This window comes from Drosophila novamexicana, unplaced genomic scaffold (genome assembly GCF_003285875.2).
Source record: "Drosophila novamexicana strain 15010-1031.04,08,12 unplaced genomic scaffold, DnovRS2.1 tig00004560-arrow-pilon, whole genome shotgun sequence".
NCBI lineage: Eukaryota > Metazoa > Arthropoda > Insecta > Diptera > Drosophilidae > Drosophila > Drosophila novamexicana.
In genome coordinates this window covers 2,545,059-2,563,793 of record NW_020825054.1, presented here as the reverse complement: position 1 = coordinate 2,563,793, position 18,735 = coordinate 2,545,059, and the positions used below count along the sequence as shown (strand labels likewise).

At 35.6% G+C, this 18,735-nt stretch overlaps 1 protein-coding gene across 1 annotated transcript; it reads right to left on the bottom strand.

The window, feature by feature from the left end:
• Positions 1-10,124: 10,124 nt before the first annotated feature.
• LOC115770880 (atrial natriuretic peptide receptor 3) lies at positions 10,125-11,011 on the bottom strand. The gene is made up of 3 exons (XM_030716315.1): positions 10,639-11,011; positions 10,399-10,582; positions 10,125-10,335 (listed from the first exon to the last, which is right to left on the bottom strand). The coding sequence occupies exons 1-3, from the start codon at positions 11,009-11,011 to the stop codon at positions 10,125-10,127; spliced, it is 768 nt and encodes a 255-aa protein (XP_030572175.1).
• Between the last annotated feature and the right edge of the window lie 7,724 nt (positions 11,012-18,735).

Sequence of the window (18,735 nt, the reverse complement as noted above, 5' to 3'; positions counted from 1 at the left end):
GGAGAGCATGCAGTAGCAGGAGCATTAGCAGGAGCAGGAGCATGAGCAGGAGCAGGAGCATAGAGCAATGTAGCAGGAGCAGGAGCAGAGCCATGAGCAGAGCAGGAGCAGAGCAGAAGCAGAAGCATAACCAGAGAGCAGGAGCAGGAGCAGAAGAGAAGGAGAGGAGAAGCAGAATTAGAAGCAGAAGATAAGCATAAAAAGCAGAAGCAGAAGCAGAAGCAGAAGCATAAGCAGAAGCAGAATCATAATCAGAATCATAAGCATAATCATAATCAGAAGCATAATCATAATCATAATCATAATCATAATCATAATCATAATCATAATCATAATCATAATCATAATCATAATCATAATCATAATCATAATCATAACCATAATCATAATAATAATAATAATCATAATCATGATCATAATCATAATTCATAATCATAATCATAATCATAATCATAATCATAATCATAATCATAATCATAATCATAATCATAATCATAATAATAATTATATTTATAATCATAATCATAATCATAATCATAATCATAATCATAATCATAATCATAATCATAATCATAATAATAATCATAATGATTGTTATGTTTATTTGTATAGTTGCCTGAAAGGCTGGGTAACTTAGATCATTCTACCGATGCTTTAAATTTATATATTGCCTTGAATTAATTTTATAGCATGCTTTAAAATTCGATAACAATCAGTTCGCAAATTTGATTTGTTCAGGCGCGAGCCAGCAAGTGGCTATGAAAATTGCAAGATAAACACAATTAGTTGAACGCCAGAAAATTAAAGTTGTCCCAAAGTTTGTGTCAAGAGTTTGCTTTAGAGAGTTTTGCCACAGTATTGCGGTCTTTGGGAGGGCATAGTTATTTGATGCTAAATAAAGCATTGCCAAAAGAAAAATAAGTTGTTATTTTGCGGCAGCTTCTCGCCGCACAGCAAAAGCTGACGTATTATGTATACCCCATGACGACGCGTCAATTGAAATCAAAAAAATCAAGACAGGATGCTATTAAAATTTGCTGGCGGGCAATAAGCAAATGTTTCCCTTGCAGCGCTTTACAATTAAACTTTTTCATCATACTTTTTAAAATTAAAACACAGTGTGAAACGTTTTTTGATGCTTGGCATAAGCGTGTGCTAGAAGTAGATATCCAAATTCTGGAAAACTACTCAACAATTAGCAGTGCTTTTGTAAGTAGTTCTTGATGAGAATATACCCTGCACAGGAACATGAGGAACCATTAATGAGATACATGTAAAGTATATGCAAACATTTTTACTTAGGAAGACATTAGGGACTAAGATACAAATTATAGGGTCGAAGTCATTTTCTTTTGTGCGGGACCAAAACTTTCTACAAGGGTATAAAAATAAACTTAACGTTAATCAAGTTATCAAGACATTTATAAGCATAGTGCCAAAGATTTATTGCACTGTCTGATACAGAGGCATACTGCTTTTATTTGAACGCAATTCATGTCTGCAGCGTATAAAAACAAAGCTGTGTTACACGCGAAAATTGTCACGCGAATTTGGCGTGAACATTTGCTGAAAAGTAATCAACAAAGCTGTCGCATCGTTAAAACTGTTCTGTGGAAAATACGAAGGGGTCAAATTTGAATCAGAAATGCAATTTGTTCTGCAGCAGCTGAAACCGCTGTGATTTGTGACATACTTCAATGAAATGCTTGATTTGTTGTGTGCTAACCTTAAGAGATATTAAAGAAAATGCTGCAGCTGATAAAATTGGTCTTATTTTATTGAATCTGCTAAAGTTGCTTTTTCTTAAATTCTGCTTCAAATGAGTAAAAATAAACCGTTGCCAAAAGCCTGACAAAGGCAGATGCAAACCAATAAATTATGTTTTCCGTATTTTATTGCCTACTTTCAGGCGCACTGTGTGTATATGTGTATTAACGTGCGTGTTCGCGCACTTAGCAGGCCGAAGCCAAGTGAAAGACCAACAGTCGGCGAAGCGGCAAATAAGACAACAACAAAAATAAACAGCTGCAGCGGCCGCACCAGAAATGTCCTGGACTGAAAAAAGTGTAAATTTAACACATTTCAACAGTGCAACAACTGGCACTGATAATTTCTGCGCCCTTATATATCCGTTATTTTATGGGGAAGCGCTACATAGTCCGAGCATATCCTCTATGTTAATTAGGTGCGTGCGAGCCAGCAAAGAGCTGCAGAAAAATACTATAATATATCAAGATTTTATCGGTAGATAGACTCTTCAACCTTTACCATAATTTCAGCTTCCCATTATACAGGCATAGACAATAACACACATATACATAGGAAGGCAGCAGTTGTGCTTCTTAGTTCTTAATTTCCTGTATTAAAATAAGGCAAAAAACTGGTGCATATATACTAATGTGCAAAGCTTGTAGCAGGATAGACACTCTAGCAATACAGATACAACAACATAGATATAGATACGTAGATCAGTCAGTTCCATGTAACATTGTGGTGTGTTAATACTAAAGACAATATAAACACTATATATGCTACTATGCAGCTTGATTTTTCGAAAATTGAGAACGAAAGCGAAATCTGTAGCATTGCGCTCTCACAGCCGAGAGAACGAAAAAGGTTAAAATAGAATTTGCTCTCAGCTTCGGCCTATGAGGGCCGTGCAAGCAAACAAACAATTTTCTTAGTTTTTAAGCACAGATCACGGCCTACCCAAAATATCTGTTGATATATGAATGCATTTTGTGTACTGAGGTTGGCTCCGTACAAAATATGTATTTTTAAGGCAATCTTGAAAGGGCATTGTGACAATATAAGAAGGTAAAAATATCTAATATGTGTATACTTATACTTAAAAATCATGTCTCAAACCATTTTTTTATTGATAATATGAGGGTGGCGAATATATCGATAAAAGGATAAATAAAAGGATATATATTTGAAACTGCACGTTTCTAGTTTTTGTAATTTTCGATATCGATGCTTTTTCACGGACTGAAAGGCAGACGAACATGCTAGGTTGACTCACCTCGTCGTCCTATTCAAGAATATATATACTTTAATTTACGGCAGATGCCGTAAAGAATGTAAAGAATGCCGTTTTACAGCCCAACTGAGAGAAAAGCAGTTGAAAAGAACTTGCATGACTTACTTTGAACATGAAAATGTGAAAATGTGTGTGTACCGTTTATTGTTCTCAATTTTGGCATATGCAAATTACCTTTTCATAACATCCCAATTTACAGTAGTTCCCAAGTTGCTGGACCTATCGATTTCGACTGCATACATTTGCGTATCCAAACAATGATTCAACAGTAGGCAAATAGCCAATCGGTAAAGGACCTTTGAATATTAAGTGCATATTTTGCATATTACCTTCGTTATTTTTGTAATAGCTGAGTTTAACTGACTTTCATATTAAACGGTCTAAATGTCTTGCATTAATTTGCATTTATTGTTTTTTATATGCATTGACTTGTTGGGCATTAAAACAGAACCTTCAAAGTTCGTTATCTTTATCAATAGTCGACAATTTTAAAGGTATATTCGTCATATAGCTCGTTCTGCATAGGCCCAGCTTTCTGTTGCTAGCAATGCATATGTTGCTGTCATAGGGCCGAATATTAAATTCTAGTGCGAAAAAAAGGTTTTGTGTTTACCAATTTTACTATACTTCCTACTAATGATATATCTGTAGTAAGCAAAGCGACTTTACTAAACCGTTAGATATGCTATTGAAAACCTTTAAAGCGTGATAGTCCCACTGGATGTGACGTCAACTCCGTGACGACAGGAATGGGAACCTGCCATTACTTAGGCATTTCGCTCCGGTCAATTTGCTGATACTCCCGGTAGGCGAAATGCTAACGACAGGACGTCGCAGGCAAGCGAGCCACAAGTCAACATTAGCATGAAGGCATGCACTATGGAATACATGGAGATGCATAAGGGTAGACATAAACAATGCGCAATGCAGCTAACAAGCCCGTGCAGCAGAAAGCGGACTAGGACATGAAAACTAAATAGGGTTAGTGGAAACACCCCCAGAAACAAAGCATACAAAATGTATGCAGAGCAAGCCACAAAGTGACTCATGGTTATATCGCCTCCTAGCGTAGAATTTAATTTTCATATTTGTCTAGTAGAGATCCTCTAGGTCCAAAACTGCGTTATTCATATAAATATCAATGCTTTTTCTAATGCTATGAGGGAATTGGCAACTGTAAAAGCAAAAACAATTTAATATGCGTGGTCAATCTAGATTCTATAATTTTTTCATAGTCATCCCGGCTGAGACAGAATAAGCAGTAAAACGAGTACTAATCGAGGCATTCAAATATTTCAGATGCTCAATGGGCAGCACTTGCAACTGAACTGGCATAATGAATCAAAATCAATCAATTAATGATTTTATTCATAATTATCGACATTAAAATCACTTCATTTTAGTATTTCAAGTATGACCGATAACGATTTGGATTCGAATCATTGGAGGCAATATGAAAGTCAATTGCAAATTATGTATATAAGCCCGCGGTCAACACGGCGTATGAGCTATGCGGGGAACAATGTTTCCAGCGTTACGTGCCTTGCGAGTTACGTGACTTGCGCACATTTTCTCAAGAAGTGGCGGAAATGTGCTGGCCCCAACGCACATAAGTGCCATCGTTTGACAGCAAAAGTGTCATACGTATACGCCATGCTATGATAGTTTAATACGCATATATTCATGCTATGATAGTGTTTCATAATACTCATATACACGGTACTATAATTTTGGTGTTAGAAGGAAACTAATAATTGTTGCAAAGATGATGACCATTATCAACAGCCGAGTCGATATAGCCATGTCATTCTATCCATCTGTCTGTTTTTGAACATGTCCAGCTTCTGATACAGAGGAGGATATATCGGAACCACTATGCATAAACTTAGGTAGTAAAGGAGCGATCAGACGCAAATAAAAATCTTCTAACAAACATTTTTGTACCTTGAACCCAGTAAAAATGGGTAAAAAGGGTAGAATGCATTTGTGCATATGTATGTAACAGGCAGAAGGAAGCATCTCCGACCCCATAAAGTAGAAATATTTTTGATGAGCATCAATAGCCGAATCGGCCTAGCCATATTTGTCTGTCTGTCCGTCCTTCTGTCAGTCCGTACGTATGAGCTGAAGGATCTAAGAACCTATAAGAGCTAGAGACTTGAAATGTTCACCCTCCCGAAAAAACTTCTTTTTTTTGGCTGGTGTGGCTTTCAGTTCGAGCTCGAACTTTTATTTATCTGTCCTTTTGAATATAGAATATAGTTTTACCTTGCTTGAAATTGAGTTTGAGGCCAATCGGAAGGTAAACAAAAAAAAGTTGCATTCAAAAGTTTTTCGATATTTTTCCATACTTGCGGATAGAATTTCCGAAATCCCGTCTTAACGTGCACCATCAATACATGAGGAAACTACAGTGCAAATTTCCTAGCTTTCAATCAGTCAGTCAGATCAAACAGTCTTATATGTAGAGATATCCGATAAGATATATATCAAAATGAGTTTGTGTGTGGACAATTTCCTTGCTTTCAAAAATATCTTGACCAAAGAGATTTAAATTTGTCATGGAAAGCAAAGGAGTTACTCATTTTGACAGATGTGAATATAATTTTTTTAGGATTTTCGACACATTTCGAAAAATAAACGCAGCAGCTAAAATTTGAATTGAATATGTGCTAACAAAAAATGGCCACTACACAAAAAGCGAAAAATTATGCACTTTATTATTTGTATGGTGCAGCAGTAACAGATATTTATGTCACAAACGAATTTCTGCAAGGAAGAGCTAGGCAAAAAACCAAATGTGCTTTATTTGAAAAGTGTTGTGTCATCCATTCGGCTTTTAAAACAATTGAAACTTTGCCATCGTAGTCAAATGTCGGCAATGAGGCGTATGCGCAATATTTCAGTTGTGTCTGCAGTTACATTCGTATAAAGTTGGAATTTATCTGTATCTGTATCTGTATCTGTATCTGTATCTGTATCTGTATCTGTATCTGTATCTGTATCTGTATCTGTATCTGTATCTGTATCTGTATCTGTATCTGTATCTGTATCTGTATCTGTATCTGTATCTGTATCTGTATCTGTATCTGTATCTGTATCTGTATCTGTATCTGTATCTGTATCTGTATCTGTATCTGTATCTGTATCTGTATCTGTATCTGTATCTGTATCTGTATCTGTATCTGTATCTGTATCTGTATCTGTATCTGTATCTGTATCTGTATCTGTATCTGTATCTGTATCTGTATCTGTATCTGTATCTGTATCTGTATCTGTATCTGTATCAATATATATTTATATGTATATAAAATTGGCCATTCTACTACAAATTTTTGCTTCTTATCTCCGGTGTAAGCTTCAATGGATTTTTACTCAACTTTAATTAAAGGCAAAGCTCCCTTTCATCCACTTAAGCTATTATTTCTCTAGAAAGATTTCACGAGAGCTGGTCTTTAATATCCGTTTTACTTCTCAAAAATTACAATAATAAATAAATTGTTTTAAGGTTTTACAAGGGTGCATTGAATTAGAGAAAAGTACTATGAACATTTTAAATTGAAAGTGTTTTTAGGTTCTGTTTTGCAAGTTAGCTAGTTAATTTTAAGCGAGAGATAATAGTTTAATTGAAATTTTAAGTTGACAACATGAAGCAAAACAAGTAAGAGGTTCCAGTCGGAAGCTCCCGACTAGGGAATACCCTGATCGCTTGTCCACCAACACCAAATGTAGCTCGCGCTATGCGCTTGTTTGCTTTGGTAGTAAATGCATTGCTTGCTGCCGCCTCTACTCAACAGCCCCACCAATAATTGATTAAATAACAGCACAGAAAACAATACAATCGCCACTGCAATGCTGCTCATAGAATTCATCGAAGACGGGTACGAATGTGTGTGCGTACATGTAACAGAAATGCATGCAATTTCCGCTTGCTGCCAGAAAATCGTGGGCAGCCGAAATACGTTTTCTGTAATAACTTCTGTATTTCTTAACCGATCTTGCTGAATTTTTCTTTAAAATTGTGGCTTAAATACAAGTTGGTTTATTAACTTGATTTACAGATATGAGGTAGTAGCGGGGAGGTGGTGAAAGCTATAAAATGAAGGAAACTTGATATATATACTATTCTTAAAGATACATGTCAAGTTTGGTGGCTCTAGCTCTTATTATTAAGCGAATTTGCTCAAAAAACAGGATTTCGATATCGATTTGTATCGATTACTTACGTACAGGCTATCGATTATCGGAAACAAATACGAACTGTGAGGGCCTCAAGGTGCTTCTACATACCAAATTTCAAGTCTCTAGCTCTTATAGGTTCTGAGATCCTTCAGTTCACACATACGGACTGACAGACGGACGGGCAGACAGACGAATATGGCTATACTGATTCCTTGTTACCCATTTTCAATGGGTATAAAAATATTCTGGACATTTGAATTTAACAAATTCAATCTCCTCAGCTGCATGTTAAGCTAATGGAATCGAGGCTGTTTTTAGTCCAGAAACTGGTAGGGCATGGGTACAAAGGCAATTGTTTTCACTGAACTAACTCGATATATAGTCTATTCTAGCAGTCATTTCCTTTGTAAAGATTTGGCCAAAAGATGTATATATGGTATATTTCGGTATTATTATTTGTTTTAACTAATTCTCTGCACCCGAAGCCATATTCTAATTGATATATACTGGACATCCCTTCCACCCCCAAACTAAAAACTCATTGATTCAAACGTAGCTTATAAATAATTGTGTAATAAAACTTTTGCCTTACGAATGCCGCCTTCGCATGTTTTCAACAGTTTTTTGCTAGTTTGTGTTCTGAGTAGGTGACCGCATGCACTTTTGCTCCTGTGGGCAACCTCGAAGGGGCCAAACATTTTGCAGCTTGTAAAAGGGGCTTAAAGGCAAAAGTCAACCAAAAATGTTTTTTAGCTATTTATTAAATGGACAATGTATTTTTAATCGGCTCTTGAGTCACAAAGAGCAATTTATTTTTAGCTTTAGTAAAACTAAGGAAAACAAAAATGTTATGTAGAAATCACAGTTAAACTAAACAGTATGTTGCTTAAAACTTCTTAATGTGCTACTGAAGGTAATTAAGTCGTGTATTAGTAAGTTACAAAATTAAAGATTTTGTTTTGTATAAAAAAGCGTTGTGTCTTAAGCCCATGGTTCTTAACTATGAGAAAAATCGGATCAACATCGAAGTAGCTTTGGCACCATAGAAGAAATTAGCTTTTATATAAGAAAACTTCTTTTCAAGACTTTTATAGTTTGCTTGAACAAGTCAACAAGTTGAAACAAATATTCATTTGATTAAAGAAACTTGCCTTATTATTTTACTATTTTTGCGGGGTATTGTTTCACATATTTTTAATAGAGAATGCTTCACATTTAAAATACACTCAAAAAAGACAAAAAACTAAATTTTTATAGCTCAAATGAACTCTGCAGTTACTCAACAAATAATGTGTTCTACGTACTTCTTGGGCGACATTCAATTTTTAACAATGAATAAGGAATTGGTAGATCTCGCCTAAGTTCAGAAATGCTAGAAGCACTTTTCAGAAAAATTGTGCGTGTGGCTGACAGGTATACAGGAAATGTAAAATGTGAAGATTGCTTTTCGTTTAATAGCGACAAACGATGCCAGCACAAGAGTATGACAAATAAGTTAACAATCCAAACAAAGAAAAAACAGTCACCCACTTGAATCTCTTTTTTTTGATGATAGAACATTTATCAGAGCGTAACTCGTGACTGACGGCGTTTAATTTGATTAATTCCTGTTCAAAACCTTTATTTAATTGTCTTATGATATTTTCCTTTTCTGTAGTGTATTAATTCGTTACTATCAGGAGTTTCATGTCACTTTCACTTATATGCTTCACCAATTTATTAAACTATTTTTCTAACTGGAAAACCCTTTCGTCCGATTTGATTTGTGGTCCGCACTAAACAATTTGACGCCGGCTTCTGACGGCTGCAGCAGCAAACAGCTAAATTACGGTTGCTTTTCGATATCGAAATTGTTTCTGAATTTACAACCGGCTTTTTTGCCAGCTGCATAAGTGTGTGTAAGCAGCTGATATCCCTCTTCGAGAAAGCACGGGCGAGTCATAAGGCGCTGTTAAAGCTTTTTGAGGATTTAAATTGGGTGTCCTCTGTTTATGTTTCAAACAGAGCTTACTCTAAGAATTAAACTCAAAAAAATTCTGTCAACTATAAAAGTGTAGTTTTATCAGCATAAGCAAAAATATATAAAATTAGCCTTATCATATATATTTTCATTGAATATTCTACATTTTGATAAATAAATATTTTATAAGAATTAATAAGGAATCGATTAATTTATTTTCTGCTGAACCTACTACGAATTTGTATCAATATCAAGAGACAAGCAAAGATTTTATCCACACAGGACAAATATATATACAGGCACAGTCTGAATTAATTTTTTTTTTTTATATTACATTTTTAATTTTTAGTTAGCGACACTTTACACTTTGTGAAAGCATTTTCTTTGTAAAATTAAATGTGCGTAAGAATTGCAAGTACATTTTTATTTACAGAAAGCTCAGCCTTAGATTCAGACTCTTGTGTAAGCAAACCACTTATAGAATACAAAAGTTGCATACATTTTAACTCAAAATAATTTTTATGGATTTGCGTTCGAAGTAACAACTCTTTTCATTTCAAATTGTGGCTTTCGTATTTTCTTGAATTATGTATATTGCTTTTACGCAATGTTAACAATGGAAGCATCTGAAAGCACAGTTGGTTGTGGTCATTGCTAAGCGCCATGTATTGTTGAAAATGTTATTAACAGAGCGCTTTAGTTTCCGCTGTTAGCTGTTAAGTGAGCAGCTTTGCTGACTGTTAACGGATACTAATTTATCTTGCCTTGTTTATTTATTATTATTATCTTTAGAAGTACAGCATATATGTTTTGTTAAATATATAAGATCTTATATGATCCTTTATTTTATACTAACCAAACAACATATAGATAGAACATGCAGTACAACCAGAGTGGATACAAAAAAATCGGCGACATCTGGTTATTTGGCTAGTGGCTTTACTTACTTGAATGTTTATTGCCAATTTCGCGGCGCATTTCCTCCGACCGATTCGTGATATTTGGCTCAAGCGGATATTGGGCAAAGGTCATGTTTTCGTTGCGCATCTGTTTGCCGAGGGATTTCATCATAAGAAAACAGGTGTGCAAGCCTGCCACGTTGCGCTGACCATCGCGTTCATAGTAGAAAATAGAATGGGACCAGTTGTGCCTGGATGGTAAACGGAGCTAACATTGATTGGAAAATGCATAAGAAATACAATTGCCGACTTACTGCTTCATCACATTTATAGTCAATTCGGATAAGGACTCAAAGCTGAGCATTCCTGTGCGCAGTAGCATATAAAACTCATCGCCACAATCGGTTTTCTTCTGCTCAAAGTCGTAGGTGGAACCGCCCACGGTGATGAGGGGCGTGCCCTGGCTATTGAAATACTTGGTAATGCGACTTACAGCAGCTGAAAGTTGTTAAATTTAGCTTACATTTAGCTTAGCTATGTTACATTTAGCTTACCCAGCGAATAGTCGCAGACAGGTCCAAAAATAATCTGCGCACACTGCTTAATGATGCCATCCATGGCCCGGATGACGCCCAGCGAGGCATCGCACTTGGTGTCGTGGGCAAGCCACTCCAGGTCAATATACGATGGTATCAGCGATGTGGCACGGATCTGCTGCTCTGCCACCTTCAGAATTGGCAGCACGCGCTGCAGCGACGCCTCGTACCCATCGTCATTTGGGAGCAGCACCAGGGCCCGTATGGAACAGTTGCCGCCGGTCTTATCGCAGATGGCCTCACAATCACGCGGCGGCTCGTCCCGACACCTGGCCTGGCAGCTGCCCAGGCACTGCAGCCACAACAGCAGCAACAACAACAACTGCTCCATGCTCACATTTTTTACGCCTGGCTGTTGCCGTTTCCAGGCTCCAATATTTCTAATAATTTCAAGTGATTTGCAATTTTTCACGCCTGCATTTTGTAGCTCCGATTTCCTCTGGGCGCACTCTGGGCTCATTTGCATTGGCGCCAGCGTTTTCCTTCGGCCTCTGGTTCACAGCCTGCCTTTGCCTTTCCTCCTTTGGCTTGCTTTGTGAGTGCAATTTACCAATCAATTAAGTTGCATTGATTGCTCGAAAAATGTAAACATTGATAGATTTTGCAGCATGTTGCCGCTGAAAATAAATAATTAAAGAGATTTCGATTAAATTTCCTCATCTTAAATAGTATTTGTATATAATTATATATATAACTAGCGGATATTACTCAATTTATCCCTGGCCAAGTTATTTCTTCAAGTTTTTGGTTTACTTTTGACTCATTGCCCTCATGCAATCTTGAATCGCACGACTTTGAAAATAAATATGCGGCTGAGCGGGTAAAGGATAAAGGACAAGCAGTCTTATATATATAAACTAGCTAGTATTACCCGGCCTTGCCCGTTGCAAGCGTAAAATTTTAGATTTTGCTTCAAAATTTAGATATATTCATTCGCACCGCAGGGTGCGTTTTTAAATTGATTTTGATGCCGAGCAATAAACTTTCATAGAATCGTTTACCGTCAATTTACCATAGTCTAGAAAGAAAATTTCTAAACTCGCTGAAACACGTATTCATTAAATTCTTTTCTAGGGCTTTGAATGTAAGTTTAAGGTGGATCGCACAAAACTTAAAGCTGCCTCCAAAAAAAAAATTGAACGCATTTTCCACCGACGAAGCTTTGACTTTGGGAAAATGTGAGACATAAAGATTGGAAATAAGTTTCAGCTCGAAACGTCACCAACCAAATCTTTGACCCACCAAAGTGTGAAATCTCCTTCAAATGAATTTGAACGAAAATCTTCGAACATGAGTTTGCGGCTGATCGGAAGGTAAACAAAAAAGTTTTATACAAACGTTTTTTTCCCAGACCGTTTAAAAGTTCACCAATAAAATCTTAGCCAAGCAGTCAGTCAGGAGTATAGAGTTAAAAAAAACTTTTAAAAAGAAAAACAATTTGAATCGAAATACCTTAACTTTTTATAAATGGTTGAAAAGACTGTTTTTACAAAATCTACAATGTCTTGTGCTATGGAAAACAATGGCATATCCAAGTATTCTGAATCCCGTTCTGTTAAAATCCGTGTCCAGTTTACTTGCCAGGCATCTGATTCTGTTTGCTTATTTCTTTTAAAATTCTATCGGCTCCCTTATTGCTCGAGTCAGTCGGTTCCATTATCTTTATGACAAGGCTTGTTTTATCGTTGTTTGTAGGGGTGCTGCAATAAAAGCTGTAATTGTACTTTAAAATGAATTATTCCATACTTTCATTTTACTAGCATAGAGCAGACACAATCCCGTGCAATAAAAAATCAAAGACTCCACAATGATATATATTTCAATTTCCCATTGGTTGTAGTCATCAACTTGATACCATAAACTTATCGTACGTTGAACTTCGCTTGAAAATAACCTAATAGGAAACTAGGTAAGTTTCTGTCAGATCAGCAGCAGGGAGACTTACTCTTATAACGGTGTTCGAACTAACAAACTTTACGTTTCCACCCATTTCCCACGCGTGAGAAGCTTAAGTCTATCCGTATAAAAAATGTATATAATTTCAATATTTTCAAATATAAAAGTAGATCAAGCAAAGAAAAATTTTCAGGCCGAAAATGATACTTTCACTCACAAAATATAAGCCCAAAATTTTTGAAAATTAAAATTTTGAAATTAAGCTTCGGTCGAATGGTATGAACAATTTTTCATCTAATCCTCTTCCACCTACTATTCACAGTTGTGGGTGCCGTTCTGTGCGGGCTGTGCGTTGATTACCAGGCAGTTAGTCAATTAACCACAACTTAAAATGTTGTATTATATTAAATAGTATTTATTTTTCGAGAAGAATAATTAAAATCCCAAGCGAGATCAGACATAAATTGACACCTAATACAGCGAACTACTTGGCCACTTTAATTATCATTTACGACGGTCCGTAAAACCCCGCATTCTGGCTATCAAATGTTTGTACACATATGTTCCGATTGACTGACGTATTATGGTTTATGGACGCTCATTAATTAAATGCAATGAATCATGGTGGAAATGTTATGGTAAAACGTGTACAATGTTATTTGCTGCTGAACTCCCCTGAAGTGATAAACAAGTGTACAAGAGTACATTGCACTCGGGTGCAACCAACTGCGCCATACTCTGTTTGTAGTTAGACTCAAAAAAAGAGGCTTTATTATTACAGACTCTTATTAGTCTGTAAAATCGAGGAGATGTACCTGACCTTAAAACTATACATAATAGATTTTCATCTCTAGCTTCTGCTAATATAAAATGGTAATATTAAAAGAATATACTCATTTTCGCTTTATGCAAGGGTATAAAAAGGTTCAATTGTTTATACACATTTCAGCGGAATTGTGTACATTTACGAAACCTATTGATAAGGCCGCAATGAATGGAATATTTTCGGTGGAAATTCAGTATTTCAGAAAAATATAAGTCAGCGGATTTTGGAAATTTTTTAAAGCTCATAGCAACCTTTTCATGTTGAGATGTTAACCTTGTAAACCGATTGATTTCTTTATTTCTAATCTTATCAGAGCGTACTGAAAACTCATGATTTCTTTTATGCCAGCAATGGTTCTGTACAATGGGCCATGAAATACTTGCACATCAAAATTGTGTTGAAAATACGAAGAACTTGACGATTTTAGGAATTTGACATATTTTGAAAATAAATCTTAATCAATATCAAAAATGTTCAATTTAATAATTGTTAATTATAGTCCAAATACAACAACAAGTGCTCTAGCCGAGAGTGCCCGACCAGGGGATACCCTAAGCCTTCTTCTACCAACACCAAATGCCTTAATGATAATAAAGATAATTATAAATAATATAATAATAATAAAAAAAGAGATAGTTCCCTCTACGGTTCTGAAAGTTGTCGCAACTACCTTCAATCAAGCTTGCCACTGCTTCATACCTCACAGACATACCATCAATTAAATTTGATGATGATGAGAAACGAGAAAGTCAGGATATCTTCGGTATGCCGAAGCTTTGATACCCTTTACCCTCCAGTCCTGCAGATATGTAAGAATAGTGAAGCTCGTAAATGCTGAGTTTGAGGAAAATATCTTGACAAACAGAATATTATACCTTGTACATAAAAACTCATTTTACGTCCGATTCTACCTTATGTGCTAGGTAACAATAAGATTTGGCTTATATGTAAAACTCACGTTTTCTGTGTGCTTCTGTGCTGAGATAGGTTATCTCAACGAAAATTTCAGCAGTAAATTTTATTATGGTATAGAATACTTGTTTTTTTTTTTTCAATAAATCAACATTTACAGCGGTATGATCATTTAAAAGATAATTTATCTGTATACACTATTATAGAAACTACTACAACGCAAATTTGGTGAATCTACTGCTTCCTTCTTACATACATTTGCAGAAAAGCATTTTACCCACTTTTTAATCCATGTTTAATGAGTTCAGGGTATAAAAAAGAAGTGTTGCTTTCGAGTTGTTGAACTTTAATGTCCTTGTGGACATAAACCAGTTGTGCAACTTATTTACCTAAAGCTATCACACTTTTCATATAATATATACGTAGGTAGTTCACACACTCTACTATTTTCATATGCTAGGAGTATACCCGTAATTGCCAGTGTAAATATCTTGACAATCAAACGAAAGAAAATGTCTGCAGCAAAACGACAACTATCTTGAACAAACTTATCAAACTTATTTCCTCTTTACATACGACCTAAGTGCTATCAGCATCGAATGATTTACAATATGTACTATTGGAAATATAATATATATAAATCCAGTTTCAACAATATGGGCAAGGGCATTTAATGTGTAGCGTGTTGAAGATATCTGTTCTTATGATCATTTAACATGTTTTCAGTTAAGCGCGATTTTTTAATAGCAGAGATTTTGAATGTAAAAACTGCACTCCAAAGGTCCATTCAATTTGATCGACCATACCATATCTAGTGTTTATATTGTCTGTGACCATACTCTATTAAACCATGTTCAATTAGTACAACTTTGAAAAATCGACGCTGAATGCATTGAAGTTTCTTTATTGCGCGGGTTAATAAAAAAGTTTAGATTGCGTTTACCCAGCGTAGTAGAACTTGGCGACAGGGAGCAGGCATACCACGCGTCTGACAGCTCCGAGCGTTGTTTTGTGGTGTGAAAGTCTGCCCAAGGAGCTATGCAAACAAAATATTGTCAGTTGGATGTATGGGCGGGAGAAAGGGAGGATCTGCTTATCAGAGTCGAATGTAGGCGGGCGCCAGTGGCGCGGAATAGCAGAGCAACAGCTGGTGATTAACTAATAAGAATTCATCACCAGCAATTGACAGTGCAAATAGCGGAAGGCGCAGAAGGTGATTTGCAATTTCGAAAGCGAAACGCCAATGATACCAAATATCAAATCGTTTGGGTCATGTGCTTCATATCAACAGCTCAGTTGAACGCTTTAAATGCCCTCATTATGATATGGCAAACGCCAGCTACAACATGTTCTGAAAGAAACCCCATATCAATCATATAGAACCATGTTAACATCGAGATTTTTACTAATGTGAAATATCTGGTTCGAATTCTTAAATTAGAGATACCCAGCAAATGTCTATACGTAAATACAACAAATAAAGTTTGCTGTTCAAATTTAATTGATCGGCCCTAATATACATCTATTTTGGGATATGCCATTATATTTAAATTCAAATTATAAAAGGGGAGCTCTACTTTTTATGATTATTTGAGAGTAGAGTGTACTGAGTTTACTTAATTTAATTTTTATTTGTTCCGAGTCTTCACCCTAATAAATATCTTGTAAGTAAATTTAAAGTGATATATATATAGAGCCCCGCATTTAACAGACTAGCAGCTATAAATAGCTCTAAAGGTGGTCTCATTATAAAAAATTTCAAAGTGAAAAAATGAAAAATAAAAATCAAATAAATTAATAACAAATTGACTGGAACATGGAAACGCTTATCAGTTGGTAACCGTCAATTTATTTTTAGGTAGTTAACAAAATTAAATAACTGCTGATTGATTAGGATCGGAAAGGCGACAGTGCCCACTCGGGCCGAACTGCAACTCGAGTGAATCAATCATGTTTACACACGGTTCCACAAGTACAAATGGACAAATATTAATAAGCACCACCATACATGTAGACATGGTACATATACATATGTATGGCCATTTATGCCTGATTGGCCATAAGCCCGTGAGCCCAAAGCTTGTACCTAGACACCTCGACACATGTGCACAATTTGTGCGCTTGTTGGAAATATAAACCAAAAATAGAGACACAAGCAGGAGTACTTACAGATACCCTATATCCAGCGTCGTCGTAAGAAACATTCGAACCTACCTTAATATTTTTTTTCTTCCCACACTTTGATGATATCTAATTTAACTTCAATAGTCACAGCCCGATCTTATGAAATTTTTGTAGCTCCATTAGACTCCCCTAGCCTTACCCCTTTTTTATGGATACTGGGTATATACAAAAAATGTACGCATTAAGCTATGAGTTGCTTTCGTATTAACGGCTCGTGTATTACTTACACATACTCTCTGCTTAATTCGAGCGCTTAACTGAAAAGCAAATGAACTTGGAAATTGGCCCTGTGGCTATTCATGAGGCTAGAAATAGAATGGTTTTGTTGAATTGCTTGTCACCTTTGAGAAGAACAGAAATATCGGATTCTCTAAAGTTATTTATCAATTTATATGATTTGAAATAAAAAAAAAGTGATATGTTGGTAATATGTACATTAGTAATATGAGACATCTTGAAGCTTGATGGACAACATCAGCAAAACAGGCTTGGGTCGGGGTACAAACACTTCAACTATCAGTTTAATTAGATTTAATTTCCTTTTAGAAATCCACTTGCTCAATGTCATAAATTAAGTAGCACTTTGTTATGTAAACTACTGGAGTAACTGTGTAGCAATCAAGGCAAAGTCCTCGTCAAGCCAATTCCAGCCAGTTCTATTGCAATTTATCGAATCTGAAACCCGCCAAGACAAAACGTCTCCAGTTCAAATTTACCTATTTATAGGCGTTTGTTTATTTTTAGTTTTCTAATCAATGAGCCGCGTCCACTCTGATAAGATTGCGAAATGTTCACAAATTCGCCCGATTGCCTATGGGTAAACTTATAGATATCAAGCCTCAATGTTTCACACGACAAAGGCTGAAACATTAGCACAATATATATAATGAACACCTCAAACATTCCGTTCTCAATGGTTTTTATTTTAATAAATTGTTTTTAAATCTAGTAATTTGCATGCAACTTAAATGCCCATTCATCATGGCCATAATTAATTACATTAAACTGGCCCGGCTTTGCCGCAACTAAATTTATGTTATTTATGAATTTTTAATGCGTGCATAATTTTATTTAAATATAGACACGTTACCAGGAGCTAAGTACGATAACAACTAGCCCGCAATGTGCACAAAATATATTTTTAAACCTTTTGCTGAACTGAAGACCATATAATCACCCCCTAAGATAAACTGCCGTCGTACATCCAATATCCGGCAGTTGGGGTTTATCTAAGACCAGAAAATTGCTGTCGATATTGTGAATTCTGTCGGCATGAACTGATTTTCAATCTTGACACACTTTCAGAGCAACAATGCCCAACAAGCTGCGAGGGCCGTACTTGTTCTTTGGAAAGGGTTTTCTTATTTTACTAAGAGATATATAACTATTCAATTTCATGCGTCACCTTCGCATAGATCTCCCAAATAACGGCTATGAGAAATTAACAGATCATAATCTGTGTGTATATAGGAAAACCAATTTTCCAAACATTACGGCAGATAGGAGAATCAGACTATAAGATACTCTGTAACAAGCTAATAATTGATAAATTGAAAAAATAGTTATTGAGCATCTGAAATAATAGAAAAAAAGACAAATCATACACCAGCCAGCTTAATTAACATAATTACTAAATAATCTATATTTAAAATTTTAATATATTTTTTGTATTTTGCTGCTTTTCATATACATTTTAAGCTATTTTTACTGAGCACAGGGTATATAAAGCAACATAATGGCGTGTTTGAAACTTTATTAAAAATCCTTAATAGTTGGGCAACAGGAGACTGGCTGCGTGCCTCGACGACATTTTCAATAAAATGGCTTTAAGCGCCATTATAATTAAATTTATTAACATGTTTGGCCATTGGCGGAGAAAACTTTTTAATATACAAATTTATGGCTGGCAATGGGTAAGAACTGTTTCTGACATTTACATAAATTCTTTTAAGTTTTAATGTCCTGCTCTTTAGGTAAGCCGCTTATGTTCTTAAATATATTTTGTTTCTGAAGTCAAGTGCTAAAACTGAAAGTAAACAAAAATTGAACGCAACTCTGGTGCACAGTGTGGAAAACTTAATGATCCATGATTTATGTATCATAATTATTATTTATACAAAGAATTTGACCGTGTTATGTCAACAAATATACAATGGTAAGTATTACAAGTATACAAAATATTTAAAAATGAATTAAACCATCTTTTAATCTATATTTTCCAGCCACAGACAAATGTC